The sequence below is a fragment of the Podarcis melisellensis genome (assembly GCF_964234715.1).
Source record: "Podarcis melisellensis genome assembly, chromosome: 8".
NCBI classification, from domain to species: Eukaryota; Metazoa; Chordata; class Lepidosauria; order Squamata; family Lacertidae; genus Podarcis; species Podarcis melisellensis.
Window position 1 is genome coordinate 73,611,568 of NC_138540.1, and position 21,463 is coordinate 73,633,030.

The 21,463-nt window shown below is 44.1% G+C and overlaps 1 protein-coding gene and 2 long non-coding RNA genes across 3 annotated transcripts; all 3 read right to left on the bottom strand.

Moving 5' to 3' along the window:
* Nucleotides 1-2,191: 2,191 nt before the first annotated feature.
* Nucleotides 2,192-7,543, bottom strand: LOC309375360. Its single transcript, XR_014170852.1, has 2 exons — nt 7,347-7,543; nt 2,192-3,762 (listed from the first exon to the last, which is right to left on the bottom strand). It is a non-coding gene; the product is annotated as an uncharacterized lncRNA (long non-coding RNA).
* Nucleotides 7,544-11,659: 4,116 nt separating this feature from the next.
* On the bottom strand, nt 11,660-15,353 carry LOC309375479. Its single transcript, XR_014170930.1, has 2 exons — nt 14,488-15,353; nt 11,660-12,428 (listed from the first exon to the last, which is right to left on the bottom strand). It is a non-coding gene; the product is annotated as an uncharacterized lncRNA (long non-coding RNA).
* A 2,665-nt stretch (nt 15,354-18,018) lies between these two features.
* Nucleotides 18,019-20,739, bottom strand: LOC309375329 (dispanin subfamily A member 2b-like). Its single transcript, XM_081921025.1, has 2 exons — nt 20,291-20,739; nt 18,019-19,146 (listed from the first exon to the last, which is right to left on the bottom strand). The coding sequence occupies exons 1-2, from the start codon at nt 20,627-20,629 to the stop codon at nt 18,976-18,978; spliced, it is 510 nt and encodes a 169-aa protein (XP_081777151.1). The 5' UTR covers nt 20,630-20,739; the 3' UTR covers nt 18,019-18,975.
* Between the last annotated feature and the right edge of the window lie 724 nt (nt 20,740-21,463).

Genomic DNA, 21,463 nt, shown 5'->3' on the forward strand with positions numbered 1-21,463 from the left:
ACACCTTGCTACTCAAACAGCTTGGAATGCAAACACCGCAAGTAAGTGTTCTGGTGTGTGAACTTTTTTTTGGAAGCCAAACATGCTCCGTTGTGAGTGTTACACTGAGGTCCATCTGTTTTTGCTATTTAATCTTGCATTTTTGTTTTTGCGGCTCTTTTTGTTTTGTTTCTGTGACTGTTTAGAACCCAGTTCGGCTACTGAATGATTGATTGTGTGACTGTAGTACATTGCTTATTGCTTTCATTTTATGGATCAATGGTCTTGTTAGATAGTAAAATTCATATTAAATTGCTGTTTTAGGGGTTGTTTTTAAAAGTCTGGAACGGATTAATCCATTTTGCATTACTTTCTATGGGAAAGCGTGCCTTATATTTGGAACGCTTTGGTTTTGGAACGGACTTCGGGAAAGGATTAAGTTTGAGAACCCCAAGGTACCACTGTATTGATCTGAGACCCATCAGCTACCCTCACCTGGTTTAGCCGGCCAGTAGAAGCCAATCTCAACGTGTGGCCATTATCACATGCTTACATCTTCTAGGAGCCACAGATGAGAGCTGAGTGCAAGGCAGGGAAACCAGCTCCTGGGAGCCGAGCCCATTTGGCTCCCTCAATATTTTTGGGAGAGTCCGGGCCCTTCATGTCTAAAAAGCATGGAGGTGAAGTGTGGAGCTGAGAGTGGCACAGCTCCAGTGGCCAACTCCTTCTCCTCCACCTCCTGCCATGGAGGGGAAGGAGGACTGAAGCAGCTTCCTGCTGGTGGCTGTTCCAGGAGGAGGTGGAGTCCAAGCCACCGGCCATTGAAGCCACCCAGACTCCATGTTTATATATCCGAGACCTTAAATTCTTATAACAATCCTCCCTCTGTAGCTATAATTTTTACTAAATTTTTTTTATAATAACCTGGTATCCACCTTATGATATATTGTGAATAGATGCTTTTGTGTAAATCTGAAGAGAGTTGCATGTCAGGCTTCTTAAGACTATTCACAAGTGTGGCAGTGCACATAGCTGGACACAAGTTGCATTCTCTTACTAAATTACCTGTTGCATTCTAGCACTTTGGGAGAAACATTTTCTCAATACAGTAGTACCTTGGGTTGCAGACGCTTCAGGTTACAGATGCTTCAGGTTACAGACGCTTCAGGTTACAGACTCCACTAACCCAGAAATAGTACCTCGGGTTAAGAACTTTGCTTCAGCATGAGAACAGAAATCGTGCTCCAGAGGCGCAGCAGCAGCGGGAAGCCCCATTAGCTAAAGTGGTACCTCAGGTTAAGAACAGTTTCAGGTTAAGAACAGACCTCCGGAACGAATTAAGTTCTTAACCTAAGGTACCACTAGTGTTCTATGCTTTTCACTCAGCAGGAAGTTCCAAAAATGATTGAAAAATGCCTTTTTTGTGTTCTCAGGAGCCAAACTTAGCTCTCCTCTAGTCTTTCACCTTCATCCTACCACAGTAACGACAAACCTTGGTGTTAGGGGTTTCATGGAGCATGTCACCTTGTACCTGCCACAAGTTTGGACATGTCGCGAGAGAGATGTCTTTGCCTTGACCTTTCTATGGGCTTTTATTATCATAGGCTCTGGTCTTGCACTCTAGGGAAGTTGCTCACTTGCTCTTAAGGACAAAAACAAAAGAAACAAAAAAACCCTATTTGCAGCATGGATACACTTGCCTAATTCAAACTGAGTCCAATTAGAATTTATATAGCCCCATGGTTCTCAACTTTTCAAACCAATCTGTTAAAAACCATTCTAAAAAAAGGGCAGTTGTCCTAGTCTCTTGGGACGGAGCATTCCACCAGGTCCGAGCCATCACTGAAAAAGCCCTGGCCCTAGTGGAGGATAGTCCTATAGCTTTCTAAGTTCTTTTTCTTGTTAGGTTGTGGTCAGAAAAGAGAAAATGTCCATAACAATTCAACTATTCAACACCCCTCCCCCACTGCCCTCAAGTCCTTTATGGAGAGAAATTGCTGGTGTCCTTTTGGCAGCCAATACTCTTGAAGCAATGCAGGCTGGATTCACCATTCAGTTTCCAATAGCACCTCCTTTGAAGAGAAAGGCCTGCAGAGGGTTGGGGTCTGAAGACACAATCGGTTAAAAGAAAAAAGGAGTAAGAAAATAAATAGCCAAGGAAAGGGAGAATATCCTTCAAATTTCTTCTTAGGAAGCTGTAAACAATACAAAATTTTAGAGTTAAGCATTTTATTCATTTAATTATTATTATCACCTTTCCATATAATTACTACTGTTATTTTCTGCTCTGTCTGTTTACTTTCCTTCGCTTAGTTTTTGGGTGTTGTGGGAGAAAAGAAGGGGAAAAAACCCCCTACATTTTTAACACAAAGCACCCAAAGGGATATTTCTCACTGCAGTTCCCTCAATGGTTCCCAATTTTACATTAAGAAATTTGAATAAAGTTTCATGTGCAGGGCATAGCGTTGTCACCTCTTGTTTTAAACCTTCTTTTTATTTTCTTTCTAAGCTAACATAGCCCCTGTACATGTACAGAGTTCATGATTCAGCAAATCTATTATATCATTTAAAGTGTTGCGTCTCCTGACTAAATTACTATTTGAATAAAGCCATGATTGGCTTTTCTTACCAGGGACTCATGGAAGGGAAGGGGTAGATAAAAAAAATCTGTAAACAAAGAGCAGAAAAAGGATTGAGAGAGAGTTTTTTTAGTTGCTGGGGTTGGAGAGTCCTGCCCACCTTCTTCCCCATGCACAGTCCCTTATACTCACTTCTGCAAGCGCTGCTCCTGGCGATCCTGGGATCTTTTACTAAATTATTTATGGCTGGCCTGATCAAGTGTTGCTTCCTCAGGTTAGCCCCACTGGAACTCCAGATATTTCCAGACCCTGGGATCGCTGGTGGACTGGTGGCTCCTCCTGGCAAATGGCCTGGTGCGCATTGGATCACCAGTCCTTCCTCACCCCCAGAATCTGGACAGCTAAAGCTCCTGCCTGGCTCACCATATTGATGTAAACAAAATCTGCTCCTTTCTCCTTATGGGGTATCCAAGGACTCGTATAGAGTCCTTAAGCGAGTTCCTTATCAGTAGGAGAAAATAACAGGCCAACCAGAGAATACTGAGGAGCAAAGCAGCTACTGAGCTTGATCTTTATTAAACTGTTGCAACTGGGTCCTCACTCACCACAAGCAGAAGAGAGGAGGAACCCAGAACAATGGTGTGCAAGCCCTTATGTAGACTTTTGAAATTGCCCACCCTGTATCTCAAGATCACCCCAAAAAACATCATACATACATCACAGAAGGAGGCGGTCTACAACAGAAATTCTGTCTGCCAGGATACCTGACAATGGCCAGTGATTGCTTACTTGGGCAGCCTGGCCATTCTTTGGTGATGGTAAATACTTTAATTCCTGAATCCAGGTCACAGGCTCACCCTATTCATACAGAAAGATGCCCTAAAGACAGGTAAGCAAAAGACAATGGGGAGGCTTTCCCATTTCCTTCCTCCTTGCAGAGAAATATTTGAGGTGAATTTGGGAGAGTCAAAATGGTTTCAGGATTGTTCTCCTGTACTATTTCAGACACATGGTTTACATACTCATGTATATGTTTGCCTTGTGAATTTATGAACATTTTTTATCTATAATTTCTTTTAACAATGATGATATATAAAATAAGTAACCCCAGCCCAATCCCAAAAGCGAGGTGAGAGAAGAGGCGTGCCTTTCGGGAGTTTCTCTCGGCGGACGCGGCATTTCCAGCAAAGTTGGCTTCTCTTGTCTGCAGAGAAAGAGAGAGAAGCGAGTGAGAAACCATGCAGCTGGAGAACACCTCCAGCATTTATGCAGAAGTGGCAAGCTGAGAAACAGCTGCCTGGTGTTAGCCAACGAAGAATCTTGTTGCTTGAGGCTATCAGTCTCTTACCAGTAACCTTGTGGTTTTAGACTGGAACCTAGAAGAGCAGAGCAAGACTGTAAGCCAGGCATAGGCAAACTCAGCCCTCCAGATGTTTTGGGACTACAAGTCCCATCATCCCTAGCTAATAGGACCAGTGGTCAGGGATGATGGGAATTGTAGTCTCAAAACATCTGGAGGGCCGGGTTTGCCTATGCCTGCTGTAAGCTCACATTGAGGCTCAAAACATCAGTTTGGATGGTCCTCTGAGTTTTCACCAGCACAGATCTGACCAGTGGTGAGGTTTCTCCATGAGCAATTTGCAAATCAGTCTCTCAGTAACCGCCGGCAGGCAGGATGGGACCTGCCCTTAAAGTTTCTCATGATTAAAGACCCTCTCTCCTCCTTCCTTGTCGCAGTTAGTCCAGGCCTGTTGGTGGCAACTCTGGTTGGGTTCATACCATATGTTTAAAACACCCACCCCACAAAAATCCTGGGAGCTGTAGTTTGTTAAGAGTGGCTGGGAACTGTAGCCCTGTTGGAGGGGACAGTTACTGTTCCCAGGATTCTTCAGGGAGAAATGTGCTTTAAGTGCTTTAAGTTGACTTTTTGAAATGTGTGGTGTGTATGTAGCTACAAGTTCTATGGCAAGCCCCACTGCATAAGAGCATGGCAACCCTGATCAGGCCAGTAGCCTGTCGAGCCAAGCATCGTGTTCTCACATTATGCATTGTTTCAAAAGGAGGAAGAGAAGAGGAGAAGGGAGGAGGGAGCAGCAGCAGCAGCAGCAAACTAGAAGGGTAGAAGGAGAGAATAAGAAAGAAAGTGAATAAGAAGAAAGTTAGAGATAGGTAAAGGAAATATACAGTTCTACTATTCTGTGAATGCATGCAGTAAAAGAGGAAGGAAGGAAGACAAAGGTGGATCCCAGTTCTCGAAACACAGAGCACTGACATTGGATCCAGCATTAGCTGTGCCATAATCAGGTTGGTATTGGGGTAGCATAGAGAGCTCTTTGCCCCGCAGCTGATCATCTGCAGCATCATGCCCAGTGAAGAATTGGCCCTAGATCTAAGGATATGAGGAACAATCTCCTAGCTGTGTGACAAGATGTTCCAGGTGACCATCTCACCAAGTTGCAAACAGATCCATGGTTAGTTAGCCCTTGCCAAAGAGTCGGTTTTCGATCCACAATCTTTGCTGCATTAAAATAAAAAAGTTTGATTCCACATCACACCTTTAACCATGCCTGGATTCTGAAGCTAAGTGGTGGCATGATATTCATTTTGTTATTATTTATTAAATGCACATACTGCCCTTTATCTGAGGATCACATGGTGGGTACCTACCTATCAAGGTCAAGTCAATGAAAGGGGGTCCAGGTCCACCAAAAGAGATGCTGCAACAATTTGTTCCCTTTAAGGTGCTATGAGACTCTCCCTTGCTCACACCACAACAGACTAGCAGATAGACACATTTGCAAAGCAATTTCCCGTAATACGATGCAATCCTTTCTTAGATGTTGCTTTTATGAGTATATGCATTTTACGCACGTTTTGCCCTAGCGTATGCATTTTGGTACACACATACTTGGCTGGAGAACTGTGTTGCAAAATTCAGAGAAGTGCGAATTTTGGGGGAGGGCTGTTTTTCGGTTTGTGTATCATTTCGGAAAGAGCAAATTAGGTAGGTTTGCCTTTCAATTCAAACTGCATCAAGTTTCTCTCCACACTCCCCTCCCACTCCCATCGTGCCAATGCTTGAGCTGCAAAGGGAAATATCTTTCAATGAAATCCAGAAGTCCCACTCCCAATTACAGCCAAATTATAGCTTGCGATGTCACCTTCCAAAAATAGCACTTAAGCGGCATGCATATTTGTGGTATGACAAGGTTAAAATTCATAAGGCTTTCAAGAACCATATTGTCAGGAAAGCAGTGTTTAATGTCTGGATAAAATATAAAGACTTATTGGAGGTGGTTATCACCAATGGAAGCCAAGGCCCCTAAAAGACTCAATATGGAGGCCAAATGGCCGAAATATTGGGAAATAATAGAAATAATAGAAAAAGATGGAGATAACTGGAGGTTGCAGAGTTTGGAGAAATTAAAAGATAAAGTGCGAGATTGGTTACATTATGCTCAGATCAAAGAAGTTTTTAAGTTGGCTAAAAAGATAGGATTCCAGGTGGAAAAATCAAAGTTAGAAACGGAATTGTTAGAACCTAAGACTAAGATACTCTCAAGAATGTATAACTTGCTGCTAAAATGGAACACACAAGATGAAACGGTTAAATCGGCTATGATAAAATGGGCACAGGATATAGGGTATAACATCATGTTTGCTGACTGGGAAAGGTTATGGACCACCGGTGTGAGATTCACGGCATGTAATGCCTTGAAAGAAAATATTATGAAAATGATATATAGGTGGTACATGACCCCAGTCAAGCTTGCAAAAATATATCATTTGTCTGATAATAAATGTTGGAAATGTAAAGAAACTGAAGGAACGTTCTTTCACCTCTGGTGGACCTGCCCTAGAGTTAAGGCTTTCTGGGAAATGATATATAATGAATTGAAAAAGGTATTTAAGTATACCTTCCCTAAGAAACCAGAGGCCTTTCTTTTAGGCATTGTCGGCCAGAGGGTGTTAAAGAAGGACCGAACATTTTTTATGTATGCAACAACAGCAGCAAGGATACTTGTTGCCAAACACTGGAAAACCCAAGATTTGCCCACACTGGAAGAATGGCAGATGCAACTGATAGACTATATGGAACTAGCAGAAATGACTGGCAGAATCCGAGACCTGGGAGAAGAGGCTGTGGAGGAGGATTGGAAGAAATTTAAGGACTATCTACAAAAATACTGTAAATTGTATGAATGCTAAGAAAGATGTAAGATTACTAACAATATGGCACCAATAAGTTAGTTAAAAGGAATATGGAGATAAATGAAAGTATAAGAAAAGATAAATTCTGGATAAATGTTATGTTAAAATCAGCCTTTAAGGTTTGGGTTAAATTATCTAAAATTAGGGATATAATATTGGGAAATTATAATATAGAATTGAAACAAGGTAATAATTTGCTGGGTAAAGCTTGAAAATTTGGAACGCAGGAATAAGAGTTGTGAGGAAGTCCAAAGGAGTTAAGAAAATGTGGATACTGAAAAATTATATGTTATTTGGCTTGTTATTTCTATTGTATTAAGAAAATCTTTAATAAATATTTATTAAAAAAAATAGCACTTAAGCCAATGCTACTCCTACTCAGAGCAGACCCACTGAATTCAATGCCCATTACAAACTTGGACCCATTACTTGCAATGGGTCTTCTCTGAGTAGAACTCAGTTGGGTGCAACCCCTTGTTACTAAGGGGGGGGCATGCCTTTTTTGCCTCCTTTGTTTTCTAGCAGAGCCCCACCCCCACCCCCGTTTCTTTGTCTCTCCCTTTCACACACACTTACCTGTATAGAGTAGATCAAGGCGGCAATACCAAGGGGTGAGCAGCAGCAGAGCATGGTGAAGATGGAGTAGAGCAGGTAATCGGGTTCATTGGTGGGCTGTACAGGTGTGACGTAGACCGCCTGTGGAGGTTGAAGGACTGGGCCTAGGTGAGATCCCACACCAGGTGGGCCATAGTAAGGCATTGTCCCATAGCCTCCTTGAGGTGCTGGCATTGCCCCATAGCCTGCTTGAGGTGCTGGCATTGCCCCATAGCCTGCTTTGGGTGCTAGCATAGCCCCATAGCCTGCTTGGGGTGCTGGCCCAGGAGGCTGTTTCAGTGGGTCAGGCTCTGTATAGGCATCTATTTCAGAGTAGGCAGGGGGGTTCTGAGCGGCAAGTGCCTTCTCACCCAGCTTTTCATGCTTTGGGTTGCTTATTGTGATGCTTTCTTCTTCTTCTTCCTTCGTCTTCTCAGTTCTGCAACCTCTGCTCAGTTCTTGGTGTTCCTCCATTGTGGCTGCCCTAGTTAGCTGCTGGCTGTCCTGCTCTCTCTCTCCCCCCCTCTGTTCTCCTACCCTCTGCCTTTAGCGCCCTCTTCCTGTGGTCTGGGTCTTCTTTAAGGTGTGTGTGTTGCCTCTGCAATGCAAGCCAAGCTCTCGGTCCTTCCTTTGGAGACTCCTAGATATGCAGCTTCTTAGACTGGACAGATTTGCTGTGTCTAGCTTTCCTGATGAAGCGCCTGTGGAATGAGGGGCAAGCAACGAGCAAGAGACAGTTTTGTCCTGGGTATTGCAACACAGGTCCAGGAAGTGGAGGATATTTCCTAGCCATGTAGTGCTGTAGTTCTTTTCCGTCATCCTTGCTGTGGACATGGACACACACGGCAGAGAGATTTTGCAATTCTCAAGTATATGAGATGTCATCGGGTCTGCGCAGGTTCATAAATTTGGGGAGTCTAGTAGTCTCTCCCAGGCCAGATATATGGCTCCCACGCAGGAGAATCTGAGATGTGCCCTAATAAGGCATCCCTCTCTCTTTCATTGTAAACTTTTAGGAAGAATTCAAAAACATTGCTGCTCCCTTAGGCATTCGTTGGCTGAAAGATCTGTTCTTGGCAACCCTGAAATTATTTGCTGTGGGAGTAGAGGCTTTTTAAAAAGATGTTTTCAACTCTTTTAAACTGGAGGGTTGTTTTATTTTTTTTATAATAATATTTATTAAAACTTTTAAACAATAAAAAAGACATACAAAATAACATAGTCTTTTCCAATATCCACATTTCATTCTCATCTTTGGACTTCCTCACATCTCTTGTTCCTGCATTTTAAACTCATAAATTTTGCTAGCAAATTATTTACTTCTTTCAGTTCATATAATTGTAATTTTCCAATATTAAATCTCAAATTTTAGAATTTAAATCACTCTTTAAAAAACTTAATTTTAAAATATTTATATACCCAAAATTTGTCTTTTCTTCAATTACATACAAATTTATATTTCTTATTACTAATTTGTTGGAACCATGTTATTACAAATCTTACATCTTTCTTAACATTCATACAATTTACAATATTTTTGTAGATAGTCCTTAAATTTCTTCGAGTCCTCTTCCACCAGTTCTTCTACCAGGTCTCGGATTCTACCAGTCATCTCCGCCAGTTCCATATAGTCCATCAGTTGCATCTGGAGGGTTGTTTTAACCTGTTTTTGTAAGTTTAAATTTCTTCATTATTGATGTGGTTGCTACTCCTTAGGAGGAAGGGCAGGATGTAAGTTTAATAAAATGAATGAATGAATGTAGTCTAGTCGATGTTGAATCCTAAATTTGGGTAGAAATCCAAAGATACTGATCCTTTCATGCTAGAGAAGACAGCTGCTGAATGCCATGGGATGGAAAACATACAAATCCCATATATTATCTATATCTATCATCTATCTATCTATCTATCTATCTATCTATCTATCTATCTATCTATCATCTATCTATCTATCTATCTATCTATCTATCTATCTATCTATCTATCTATCTATCTATCATCTCTCTCTCTCTCTCTCTCTCTCTCATCTATCTATCTATCATCTATCTATCTATCATCTATCTATCATCTATCATCTATCTATCTCTATCTATCTATCTATCTATCTATCTATCTATCTATCTATCTATCTATCTATCATCTATCTATCTATCTATCATCATCTATCTATCATCTATCTATCTATCTATCTATCTATCTATCTATCTATCTATCTATCTATCTATCTATCTATCTAATCTATCACAGCTTCCCATGCAAGAGGGCCGTGTTCAGGCTTAGCCCTAGCTATTCCACCCCCTGAAGGGATCCCTCTATACTGCCTCACAATTTCTTTGGAGGCTAAGCGAAGGGCCTTTACCTGTGCCCGTCTCAACTGTTTTCCTACAGCAGTTTTGTCGGGTCGTTATTCCAGAGTTCCCATCGCAAATAGAACATGCACCTGCAATGACACGGCTCTGGAGACTATGGAACATGTAATGCTCTTCTGTCCCAACTGGACAGATGAAAGATCTCGGTTTCTAACTCCTCTTGTGAACAAGCTTCATCTCCCAATCCAGCCTTGGATAGTGTCCCTTCTTCTGCAGGATTCTGATTGTTGGATTACCGAGATGACAGCTAACTTCCTGCTTAGTGTGATGAAGAGGAAAGCGGCACCAACTTCTTTAACACCACAGCTGTAGTCGATACGCCGCACAATCGAACGAAGTTCCAAGTAGCCTTATTGTACAAGGACAAGGAGCCAGGACAAATCTGAGGAGATGAAGGACCCCTTAACGATCCTCCTCCAGCCTCAGCAGTTTTTTTTGTTTTTGTTTTTTGTCTTTCTGTTTTTGTATTCTCTGTCACTCGATGTTTTAAATCCCCTGTTACTTTTGTTATCCCCATTTTTTTAAAGTATTCGCCCAGGACGACATCTACTTTTACCTCCTCACCCCCATTTTATGTTGTTATTTCCTTGTATATTATGCTATGGCCACACGGCTAATGCAATAAAATCGATCAATATCTATCTATCATCTATCTATCATCATCATCTATCTATCATCTATCTATCTATCTATCTATCTATCTATCTATCTATCTATCTATCTATCATCTATCTATCATCTATCTATCTATCTATCTATCTATCTATCTATCTATCTATCTATCTATCTATCATCTAATCATCTATCTATCTTTGCAGGTAGCTATGTTGTATGTATGTATGTATGTATGTATGCATGCATGCATGTATCTAGCTGGCTGTATTTGAACACCACAGCAATATGCACATAAGGGTTTTCTACAAATGCACTTATGACTCTGCTGTATTTCTCCTTTTGTGCAAACAGCAGCAAGAAACAGTGATTCCTGGCATTACATCCATGGGGGGGGGGGTGCGACTCCTTCTTCTCCACTTCCTGCCATGGAGTGGAAAGAGGGTCAAAGCAGCTTCCTGCTGGTGGCTCCTCCAGAAGAAGGGGGAGTCTGAACCCCAGCCATTGAAGCCACGTGGCTGCCATGTTTGGCTGGATGCTCCCCTGGCTCTTCCAGATGTCATGAAGTCACATGTGTGGCGTCATGCATGGCATTGCCCCCCCTTCCATCGCCCTCCCAAGCTGGTGCAGGGTGGGGACCAAAGGTGGGCAAACTACCCCAGAAGGAGCATGGCATGTCCCCCACCAGAGGTACTGCCCCCTACCCTAACACTGCATAAAACCCCAATCATATAATATGTATATTACATCACTTCATTTTTATTTTTATCACTCCGAGAGGCTTCCAAAGCACCATACATGCACATTATTTGCCTATAAAACACCAGACTGGATGAGTACAAGAGGTGGCATTTAATTCATGTTCAAGACACATCTTCCTCTTTCATGTTATGGGAGGGGGACTGAAGCAGTTCAGGACTGGGGGCCAAATGTGCTGCTGTAAGCCTCACTATTTGACCCTCAGCCACACCTTCACTGCCCCTCTTCCGCAGAGCTTGGGCTGAAATTTGTGTGATGAGAATACGGGTATTCGAAGCACCGAATGCAACTTAATATTTCCTATTTGGAATTGTATCGTTTGTGTATCAGAAAGGAATCACCCATGATGTCCATCACTTGCTATGTGTAGAGCATATGGATACTTTGATTACTTTCCCTCGGTAGAATAGAGTTTTGGGTCGTTCCCCCCTTTATTTTCCCTTCTACACGGGTTCTGTTTCTCTTTCTCTCTTTTATTTATGTCTCACAATGTTTAGTGCACATAAAATTATGTACTTTTTGAACTTTCAATAAAGATGCCAAGAAAAGAAGAAGTGTAGAGCATTTGAATATTTTAATTACTTTGCTTTGGTAGAATTGGGTTCACATTTTTCTGCCTTGACTTGTTTAACCATTACACCTATGTTATAAACAGTTTGAGTCATTACCTTCAACACTTTCACATACCCATGGCTTATTCTGGCTCCCGGCTTTATTTTATGTCTGCAGTTGTTCATCTCTGATCAATAATGATAAGTGGCGTCAGATCCTGTTTGATAACATTGCATTTTTCAGAATCTCTTATAATCCCCCCACACACCCTTTTCAAAAATTATATATATACCTAGGAATAGATTTCCAATGTGCATTGGAATATATGACAGGATGTATTACAGAATATATTACAAATTTGCTCCTAGGTATTTCTCCTAGGCATTGCCTCTAAAGTGACAACATCAAGTGCTCTGAAAGTTCATGCACCCCATTGCTCGTCATTGCGTAAATTCAATAGAAATCATGTGATGTGCATGCATGTGTATACCAGCCCTTTAGTTATGGAATGAATCAAAATGCACAGCATCCAACCAGGCCTTCTCTGATTATTGCAGTGGTGGGGAGGTTTTTCAGGGGGTGGAGAATGTGCGGCAAATCCTTAGTTATGCGGATGCTGATTTTTTGCATTTGTATACACAATTGCCATTATTATGATATACACAACAATTAAGACGCATCCCACCCCGAGGGCTGTGTTGGCCAAAATGCGCGCCATCTTGGAGTTTCTCTTGGCAGCTATGACATCTCCATTAAGGTTGGCTTCTCGGGTCTGCAGAGAAAGAGAGAGAGAGAGAGAGAATTGACGGCAGATGTAAAGGAGAAGTACAGCTGTGCGTCATTGGCCTATCGCTGACAACTGTGCTCCAGAACTCCAGATAACTCCACTCAGTGGTTTCATGTAGATGTTAAACAGCAGGGGGCATAAAATCATACCCCAGGGGAATCCCACATTTCTGAGAAAGTTCATGTCTGTGTTTGGGTGAAGGAGGACTAACAGGAAGCAGGAAAGATAAACAAAAGAAAAAGTGACCTTGCTAGAAGAAGAGGTCATAAAGTGAGGAACAGAGGCGACACAGTGTGGTGGGGAAAATAACTACAGGGGAATTTGTGTGAAAAGAAATGAAAAGAACCACAGAAATAGGGGGAAGGGAGTCAAAGTTTGAAATGCTAAAATTATGATGGAATAATTGTTGTAATATATTTAAATGAAAATTATAAAAAAGATAAATAAATAAAGGATTCAGAGTTTTGTCTTCCCCAATGGCCAGAGGCTGTGGCAATGTCATCTTTGGACTTGGAAAACTCAATGCAAGCAGAGACTCATTTGCTCCACCGTAGCAAGAGACTAACACAGAGGGCTGGGCCCATTTAAGCAAAACAACAACTCACACTGCTGGTAGAGGCAGCTGTGCTGATACCATATAGGGCGGAGGCTGCCTTTATTTCCTGCTGAAGCGTAGGAGATTCAGAGTTGCAGATCTTAGCTTGAACCCCTCCAGCCAGCTGGAACCCTCCTGAACACAGCCATGATTCAGTCTCCTCTCTGAACCTCACTCTGCCTGAGTTTTGCCTTGACTGAGCAAAAGCAACATCTGAGCAATCCCCTTATCCTGCTCTCTTTGAGACCACCACCCACTTTGTGCTCTGCCGTTTCTCCTGTAGCACGACACCGTGGCTTAAATGATGGGTGTTGTAGGAATTCTAAGGTCTCAAATATAGAATAAATGTTGATAATTGCACACATGCATAAGTCTATATGCCACAATAGTGCAGGAGAGCAATCCAAAAGCCAGCTTGGGTCTCCTAAAGACTCTAAATATTTCCTCTGCTTCCTTAATCCCTCTTGCTTGAGACCACATGGGTAGGTAGCAATGAGGGGAAGTTCCTGAAGGGATTCCTCTCCTATATCTATTGAACCTCCTTTTTATTAAGTGTCACTGTTTGCCCAGATGAGGGATGACTGACAGGCATCCTGATTGTCTTATCCAGGGGTCCGCAAGGTTTACCTTGCCTGGGTTGGTTCACTCCAGCAGAAATCCCTCTGTGGGCCAGATTGTGCGGGCGCCTGTGATTTCCGGCATCTGCGCAGATGCAATTTCTGGCTGCGAAAGCGAGTCCCTGTACCAGTTTAGCACAGCCTGCAGGGACTCGCCGAGCAGGCGGCTCGGTTTGGGGGTGGCTCGTGGGCTGGTTAAACGATCCACGTTGTCCACTTGTGACCCACGGGTCTTAGGTTGCTGACCCCTGGTCTTATCAAATGCCTTTTCTGCAAACTGTGTCTGGAACTATGTAAATCTTGCCAAATCCTCAGGAAAATGAAACCTTGGCCTACCTGAGCCACAGTTACCCCACATTATGTAATTTCTGACTGTTTGTAGAGGGGATGTCCTTCTTTTCCATGCCAAAATGAAAACCCTTAAAAGAGATGTTTTTTCTTGGTTCTGGGTCTCTCTACGCTCCTTGCTAGGTGGGGAGGGAACTCTGTTGCAACAGAAAAATAAAGATCTGCCTTGCTTTCACTACATCCTGCCTCCATCCATTCATCTCTGACTGATCATAGACTAAGGGGAATCGGTCCCTTAAGAAGTTGGGCAGCAAAAGTCAACCACCCCTATTTTTCTCTATCAGTTGGGGTGAGGAAAGAGTCTCCAAAGCCTGAATCCAAAATCCCTAGGCTCCCCTGCTTCCTGAATTTCAGCCACACCACAAGCCGCCTTCTACAGACTGTTGCTAAAAGGAAATCAGAAAAGGTCATGGGGCCTTTTGGACCCTCTCTTATTATAGCACTACATCTCCCCCAGCCCAAAGAAAAAGAGGGAGGAGCTCACCTGCATAGAGTAAATTAAGGCAGCAATGCCCAGGGGGAGGCAACAGCAAAGCATGGTACAGATAGAGTACACCAGGTAATCAGGTTCATTGGCAGGTGGACCACGAATGATGATGGTGGCCTGCGGAGGTTGAAGGATTGGAACCTGGTAGGATCCTGCACCAGCTGCACCATAATGTTGGTACTGGGATGGCACAGCGTTAGAGGGCCAGCCCATGTGGCGGGGTTCCGGTCCAATAAGAGGTTTCGTTGGCTCAGGGTCTTCATGGGAGTCTTTGTCAGCGTAAGGAGGTGGATCCTGAGTGGTGGTGGAATCGTCTTTCAGCCTCTCGTAGTTGCTCATGGCGAACGGCCTGCTCTCCTTTTCCTCCCCTTTGCTCCCCGAAGCTGGCAGTCTGTGATTAGCTGCTGGGTGCTCCGTTCTTCCCCTCCTCAGCTGCACCTCGAACTCTTCTCCCCGCCTCCTGCTGCCTCCGTCCCTTCCTCTTTCTGTTTTGGTGAACTTTGGTCCTCTTTTGCCTAGGCGTTGGCTTTACATTGCTGGCTGTTCTGCTCAGGTGGCCGCTGGTCCGTGCTCTGTCTCTGGAATAGGACAGCAGCTCCACTGAGTCTTTCAACCCAGAAGTACGAGTGGCGGGGAATGAGGAAACTGGTAATGACTCCTCCCCTAAAACTGCATACACCCCAATCATAAAATATGTACAATCGTACCTTGGTTTTCGAACAGCTTAGTTCCCGAACATTTTGGCTCCTGAACGTTGCAAACCTGGAAGTGACTGTTCTGGTTTGTGAACTGTTTTTGGAAGCCAAACATTCTAAGGGGCTTCCGCGGCTTCTGACAGGCTGGAGCTTCCTGCAGCCAATCAGAAGCCACAATTTGGTTTTCGAACGTTTTGGCAGTTGAACGGACAACCGGAATGGATTCCATTAGACTTCCACGCTGCAACTGTATATTATATCATATCACATATTTATTTATATCACTCTGAGGCTCCCAAAGCAGAAGAAGAAGAAGAAGAAGAAGAAGAAGAAGAAGAAGAAGAAGAAGAAGAAGAGTAGTAGTAGTAGTAGTTTGGATTTGATATCCCGCTTTATCACTACCTGAAGGAGTCTCAAAGCAGCTAACATTCTCCTTTCCCTTCCTCCCCCACAACAAACACTCTGTGAGGTGAGTGAGGCTGAGAGACTTCAGAGAAGTGTGACTGGCCCAAGGTCACCCAGCAGCTGCATGTGGAGGAGCGGAGACGCGAACCCGGTTCCCCAGATTATGAGTCTACTGCTCTTAATCACTACACCACACTGGTATACAATTGCAGTATTGCCACACTGGCATACAATTGCAGTATTTGCCTTTGAAACACAAGACTGCACGAATAGAATAGATGGCATTTACTAATTAACATTCAAAGCACATCTTTTTCTTTAACTTTAAGGCAGGGATGGAGTGCTTCAGAACTGGGTGCCCAATGTCCTGCTCCAGGCCTCACTGTTTGGCCCCAGGCCACAGCTTCCCTGCCTGTGTTCTGCATGGCTTGGGCTGGAATTTGTAGGATGAGAAGACGGGTATGATAGGCATGTATTCCTGTTGGTGAAGTGTTGGGTGAATTTAGGCACCAGGCCCAGCAGTGCTGAGGAGACGTGGCAGGAGGGTTGGAAAAGGGAGTTAATCGCCGGATAACAAGAGGAAGGGAACAAAACTGGAGGATGGAGTCTTATATAGGAAGGTAAAACTGGGCAGGATGGTGGGATAATAATAAAATAATAATAATAATAATAATAATAGTAATAGTAATAGTAATAGTAATAATAATTTATTTATACCCCGCCCATCTGGCTGGGTTTCCCCAGTCACTCTGGGTGGCTTCCAACATAATATTAAAATACAATAGTCCATCAAACATTAAAAGCTTCCCTAAACAGGGCTGCCTTCAGATGTCTTCTAAAAGTCTGGTAGTTGTTTTTCTCTTTGACATCTGGTGGGAGGGCGTTCCACAGGGCGGGTGCCACTACCGAGAAGGCCCTCTGCCTGGTTCCCTGTAACTTGGCTTCTCACAGCAAGGGAACTGCCAGAAGGCCCTCGATGCTGGACCTCAGTGTCTGGGCAGAATGATGGGGGTGGAGATGCTCCTTCAGGTATACTGGACCGAGGCCATTTAGGGCTTTAAAGGTCAACACCAACACTAGTTTCCAGGTCACCTTCAAAGGTAGCCCCACATAGAGCACATTGCAGTAGTCCAAGTGAGCGATAACTAGAGCACGCACCACTCTGGCGAGACAGTCTGCGGGCAGGTAGGGTCTCAGCCTGCGTACCAGATGGAGCTGATAAAAAGCTGCCCTGGACACAGAATTGACCTGCACCTCCATAGACAGTTCAGAATGACTCCCAGGCTGCACACCTGGTCCTGAGGGCCATAGTTACCTCATTCAGGACCAGGGAGTCTTCCACACCTGCCCACCTCCTGTCCCCCAGTGAGGAAAGTTGCAGCTGGGAGCCAGAAGGTTAAGCCCATATCATGATTTCAAGGCAGGGGCAGACTTTGGTCTTTCAGATTTCAGAGACTCCCTGCCCAAGGCCAACATTTGGTGCCTCCCACCTCTCACTTTCCATTCTGCTCAATTCACCATCCCATTGTTGTGGTGCCCAGTGCAGCAGAAGCAGTCACACTGCCCTAAATCCAACTTTGTTTTAAGGGCTTGGATCGTTATATTTTATTGTTGCCATGTCCATTGTCCATGGGACTCTGCATGGTATCCAACTGAATTCTACACAGGGTAGCCCCACTGAACGGAATAGACCTACGTCAGTCATATCCATTAATTTCAATGGGCATACTCTGAGTAGAGGAAGCACTGGATACAACCTAATCATTCCTACTTGGAATGTTTGTGTATCAGAAAGGTTTGCTAATAACAAAGATTCATATATGTTGATGGCTGAGGTTTTCTTTGTTGTGTAAGATTTAATCAGTGATATTTGGAATCCATTCTTACAAATACAGTGGTGCCTCGCAAGACGAAATTAATCCGTTCCGTGAGGCTCTTCGTATAGCGGTTTTTTCGTCTTGCGAAGCAAGCCCATTGACAGCTTAGCGGATTAGCGCTACAGCTGTCAAGCGGCTTCCAGCGATCAGCTGTTAAGCGGCTTATCAGTGGAACAGCTGATAAGCGGCTTAGCGGCTTAAGAAAAGGGCAAAAAAAGCGAAAAAACCCCGCGGGGGGATGCAAGATTTTTTTTGTCTTGCGAAGCAACCCCATAGGGGAATTCGTTTTGCGAAGCGCCTCCAAAACGGAAAACCTTTTCGTCTAGCGTGTTTTTCGTCTTGCGAGGCGTTCGTCTTGCGGGGCACCACTGTACTGTAATAGGTTAAGATCTGGTGAAGTACAATAACAACCTTGTAAAGCATAGAGTTTTGCCCCCCCCCCTTTATTTTCCCCTCTACACGGGTTTTGTTTCTCTTTTTCTTTCTCTCTCTTTTATTTACGTCACTCAATGTTTAGTGCACATATAATTATGTCCTTTTTGAACTTTCAATAAAGATGCAATAGTAATTTATTATTTGTACCTCGCCCATCTGGCTGGGTTTCCCCAGCCACTCTGGGCGGCTTCCAACAAAGATTAAAAATACATTAAAATCTCACACATTTAAAAACTTCCCTGAACATGTCAAAAGAAGAAGTAGTGTAGAGCATTTGAATATTTTAATTACTTTGCTTTGGTAGATAGGGGTTCATGTTTTGTAACCTTGCCTTGTTTAACCATTACACCTACATAATAAACAGTTCTAATCACTCACTTCCACACATTCACATACCGATGGTTTATTTTGGCTTTATATTATGTCTGTATTTGTCCATCTCTGATCTATAATTGTAAATGGAGTATGCATATTGTCACCAGATCCTGCTTGATAACATTGTGTTTTTCAGAATCTCTTATAAACCCCATCCCCGTTTTTAATTTTTTTTTTATGTGTACAGTGGTACCTCGGGTTACATACGCTTCAGGTTACAGACTCCGCTAACCCAGAAATAGTGCTTCAGGTTAAGAACTTTGCTTCAGGATGAGAACAGAAATCGTGCTCTGGTGCCGCAGCAACAGCGGGAGGCCCCATTAGCTAAAGTGGTGCTTCAGGTTAAGAACAGTTTCAGGTTAAGAACAGACCTCCAGAATGAATTAAGTACTTAACCTGAGGTGCCACTGTATAGGAATATATGGCAGAGTATAGGATATTATATTTTTTCCCCTAGGTAGAACTTCCAAGAGCACTTGATGTCCCCTTTGGGACAATGCTTTGAAGTTCACACATCCCATTGTTGGTCATCAAGTAAAATAAACAGAAATCATGCGATGAGCCTGTACGTGTGACTCAGTCCTTTAGCACTTCCTGCTATGGAATGATTCATAAAGCACAGCGTCCAGCCAGGCCTTCTTCTCAGTGGTGCAACGCTGGGGAGGTCTTTCGAAATGTGGAGGCTGTGCAGTGAATCCTCAGTCAAGTGGGTGCTGGTTTTGCAGTTGCCAATACAAAGTTGCCATTATGATGATATACATAACAAAGCAGAAGCAGCCCACTCCGAGGGCTGTGTGGTTCAAGATGCGAGCCATCCTGGAGTTTCGCTTGGCAGCTATCACATCTCCATTAAAGTTGCCTTCTTGGGTCTGTGGAGAAAGAGAGTGAGAAATGATGGCAGATGTAAAGGAGAAGTAGACCTGTGCATCACCAGCAAGGTACAGTGATACCTTGGTTGTCGAACGGCTTGGCTCCTGAACAAATCGGCTCCCAAACACCTCAAACCTGGAAGTAAGTGTTCTGGTTTGTGAACGTTTTTTGGAAGGCGAACTGGCGAACTTCTGACGTGGCTTCTGTGGCTTCCAATTGAGTGCAGGAAGCTCTTGCAGCCAATCGGAAGCCACACCTTGGTTTTCAAATGGTTCTGGGAGTCGAAGGGACTCCCGGAATGGACTGAGTTTGACAACCAAGGTACCACTGTACTCCAAAACTCCAGATAACCCCACTCAGTTGTTTTATGTCGCTGTTAGACAGCAGAGGGGATAAAATCAAACCCAGAGGAACCCCACACTAAAGGGTCCAGGGGATCAAAGAGCATCACCTTCTAGAAATGACCATCAGAGTAGGACCTGGGCTACCATGAAACAGGCCACCCATCCCTAACTCAGAAAGCTGCCCAGCAGTTCAGACCAGGCCTAGTTTGTGAAAACAAATGCCCCAAAGAATCCATGCAACTTTAAAGTGGTCATCAGAGACTCTTTCCTGTTTCGCTGCAAGAGGCTAACCCAGCTGCCTCTCTGGATGTTGGCTGCCTGAGAGTCACTGGCCAGAGGCTGTGACAATGTCATACTTAGACTTGGAGGATCCACTACAAGCAGGGAATCCTCTGCTCCACCATAGCAACAAGAGACCAAAGCAAAGGCCTGGGCCCCTTTAAGCAAAACAAAAACTTTCAGCACTGGCAGAGGCAGCTGTGCTGAGGCTCATTTTATTTCCTGCTGAAGCGTAGGAGATTCAGAGTTGCAGATCTCAGCTTGAACCCCTCCAGCCAGCTGGAGACAACACGGTGGCTTGAATTATTGGGGTGGAGAAAGGGCCCCAAACCTTGAAATCCAGAAGCCTTAGGCTCACCTGCCCCCCTGAATTTCAGCTACAACACAACCCACCCTGTAGCCTTCTACAGGCCTCTGCTAAAAGGGCCATCAGTAAAGGTCATGGGGCCTCTTGGACTCCCTGTTATTATAGCACTACATCTCCCTCAGCCCAAAGAAAAAGAGGGAGGGGCTCACTCACCTTTATAGAGTAAACTAAGGCAGCAATGCCCAGGGGGAGGCAGCAGCAAAGCATGGTACAGATAGAGTAGGCCAGGTAATCAGGCTCCTTGGCAGGTGGACCACGAATGATGATGGTGGCCTGCGGAGGTTGAAGGATCGGAAACTGGTGGGATCCTGCACCAGCTGCAACATAATGTTGGTACTGGGGTGGCACAGGGTTAGAGGGCCAGCCCATGCGACGGGGTTCTGATCCAGAAAGAGATTTAGTTGGCTCATGGTCTTCATGGGAGTCTTTGTCAGAGTAAGGAGGTGGATCCTGAGTGATGGGGTCCTCTTTCAGCCTCTCGTAGTTGCTCATGGCGAACGGCCTGCTCTCCTTTTCCTTTTTGGTGTTCCCTGAACGCAGCCTCTAAAGCCTTTCACTCTGCTCCTCCTCAGCTGTCTGTGATTAGCTGCTAGTGCTTTACGCTTCCTCCCCTCGGCCGCCCCCTCCAGCCCTTCTCCCCCTCCCCTCCCCTCTTCCTCTTCCTGCAAACTTCAGTCTTTTTTTTTTGTCTGGGAGCTGGCTTTACATTGCCGGCTTCTCTGCTCAAGTGACCCCTAGTCTGGGCTCTGGCTGTGGAAGAATAGAACAGCAGCTCCACCAGGTCTTCCAGCCCAGAAGTATAAGCGGCTAGGAATGAGGAAATTGGTAACCCAAAGCAGTCAGATTAATACTGAGTGTGGCCTTCACTTTCCCCATCTTTTCTGTGTGGCTGAATGGACACGCACGCACACACCCCATTTCAAAGCTGCAAATGGGCACATGCTTCCATATTTTATGTTATCGCAAAGTCAGAAATTGAGGCAAAAATTGGTTGTTGGAACCAGGTCTGGTGCTGGAAATTGCCTTGGTAGTCCTGGGAGAATTGCCAAAAACCTTCCTTTTGTTTTGGAGACTGGCTGGTCACTCCCAATGAGTAGTTTTTCGAATGGCTAGGAAATGCATGAAAGAGGGATGTCTCTCTCTGTCCACCAATCTTATCTCCAAGTACTCCTGACCTGGAACACGTTGTAGCCCAGGTTTCAGCAAACTAAGGACAGATTGCCTTTGGGGAAAGAGATAAATGTTGCTTCCAGCTGACTTGCTTATTGGCCACCCATCCTGATTTGTTTGCACAAAGTTTACGGGGAAATTAAGATGACAGCAGCT

What these genes read in the sequence shown, in the direction of transcription:
- LOC309375329 (XM_081921025.1), bottom strand. Translation starts at nt 20,629, where the DNA reads ATGAGCAACTACGAGAGGCTGAAAGAGGACCCCATCACTCAGGATCCA. An exon ending in CCTTAGTTTACTCTATAAAG is followed by an intron (nt 19,147 to 20,290) that starts GTGAGTGAGCCC and finishes CTTTCTCCACAG; the next exon opens with ACCCAAGAAGGCAACTTTAA.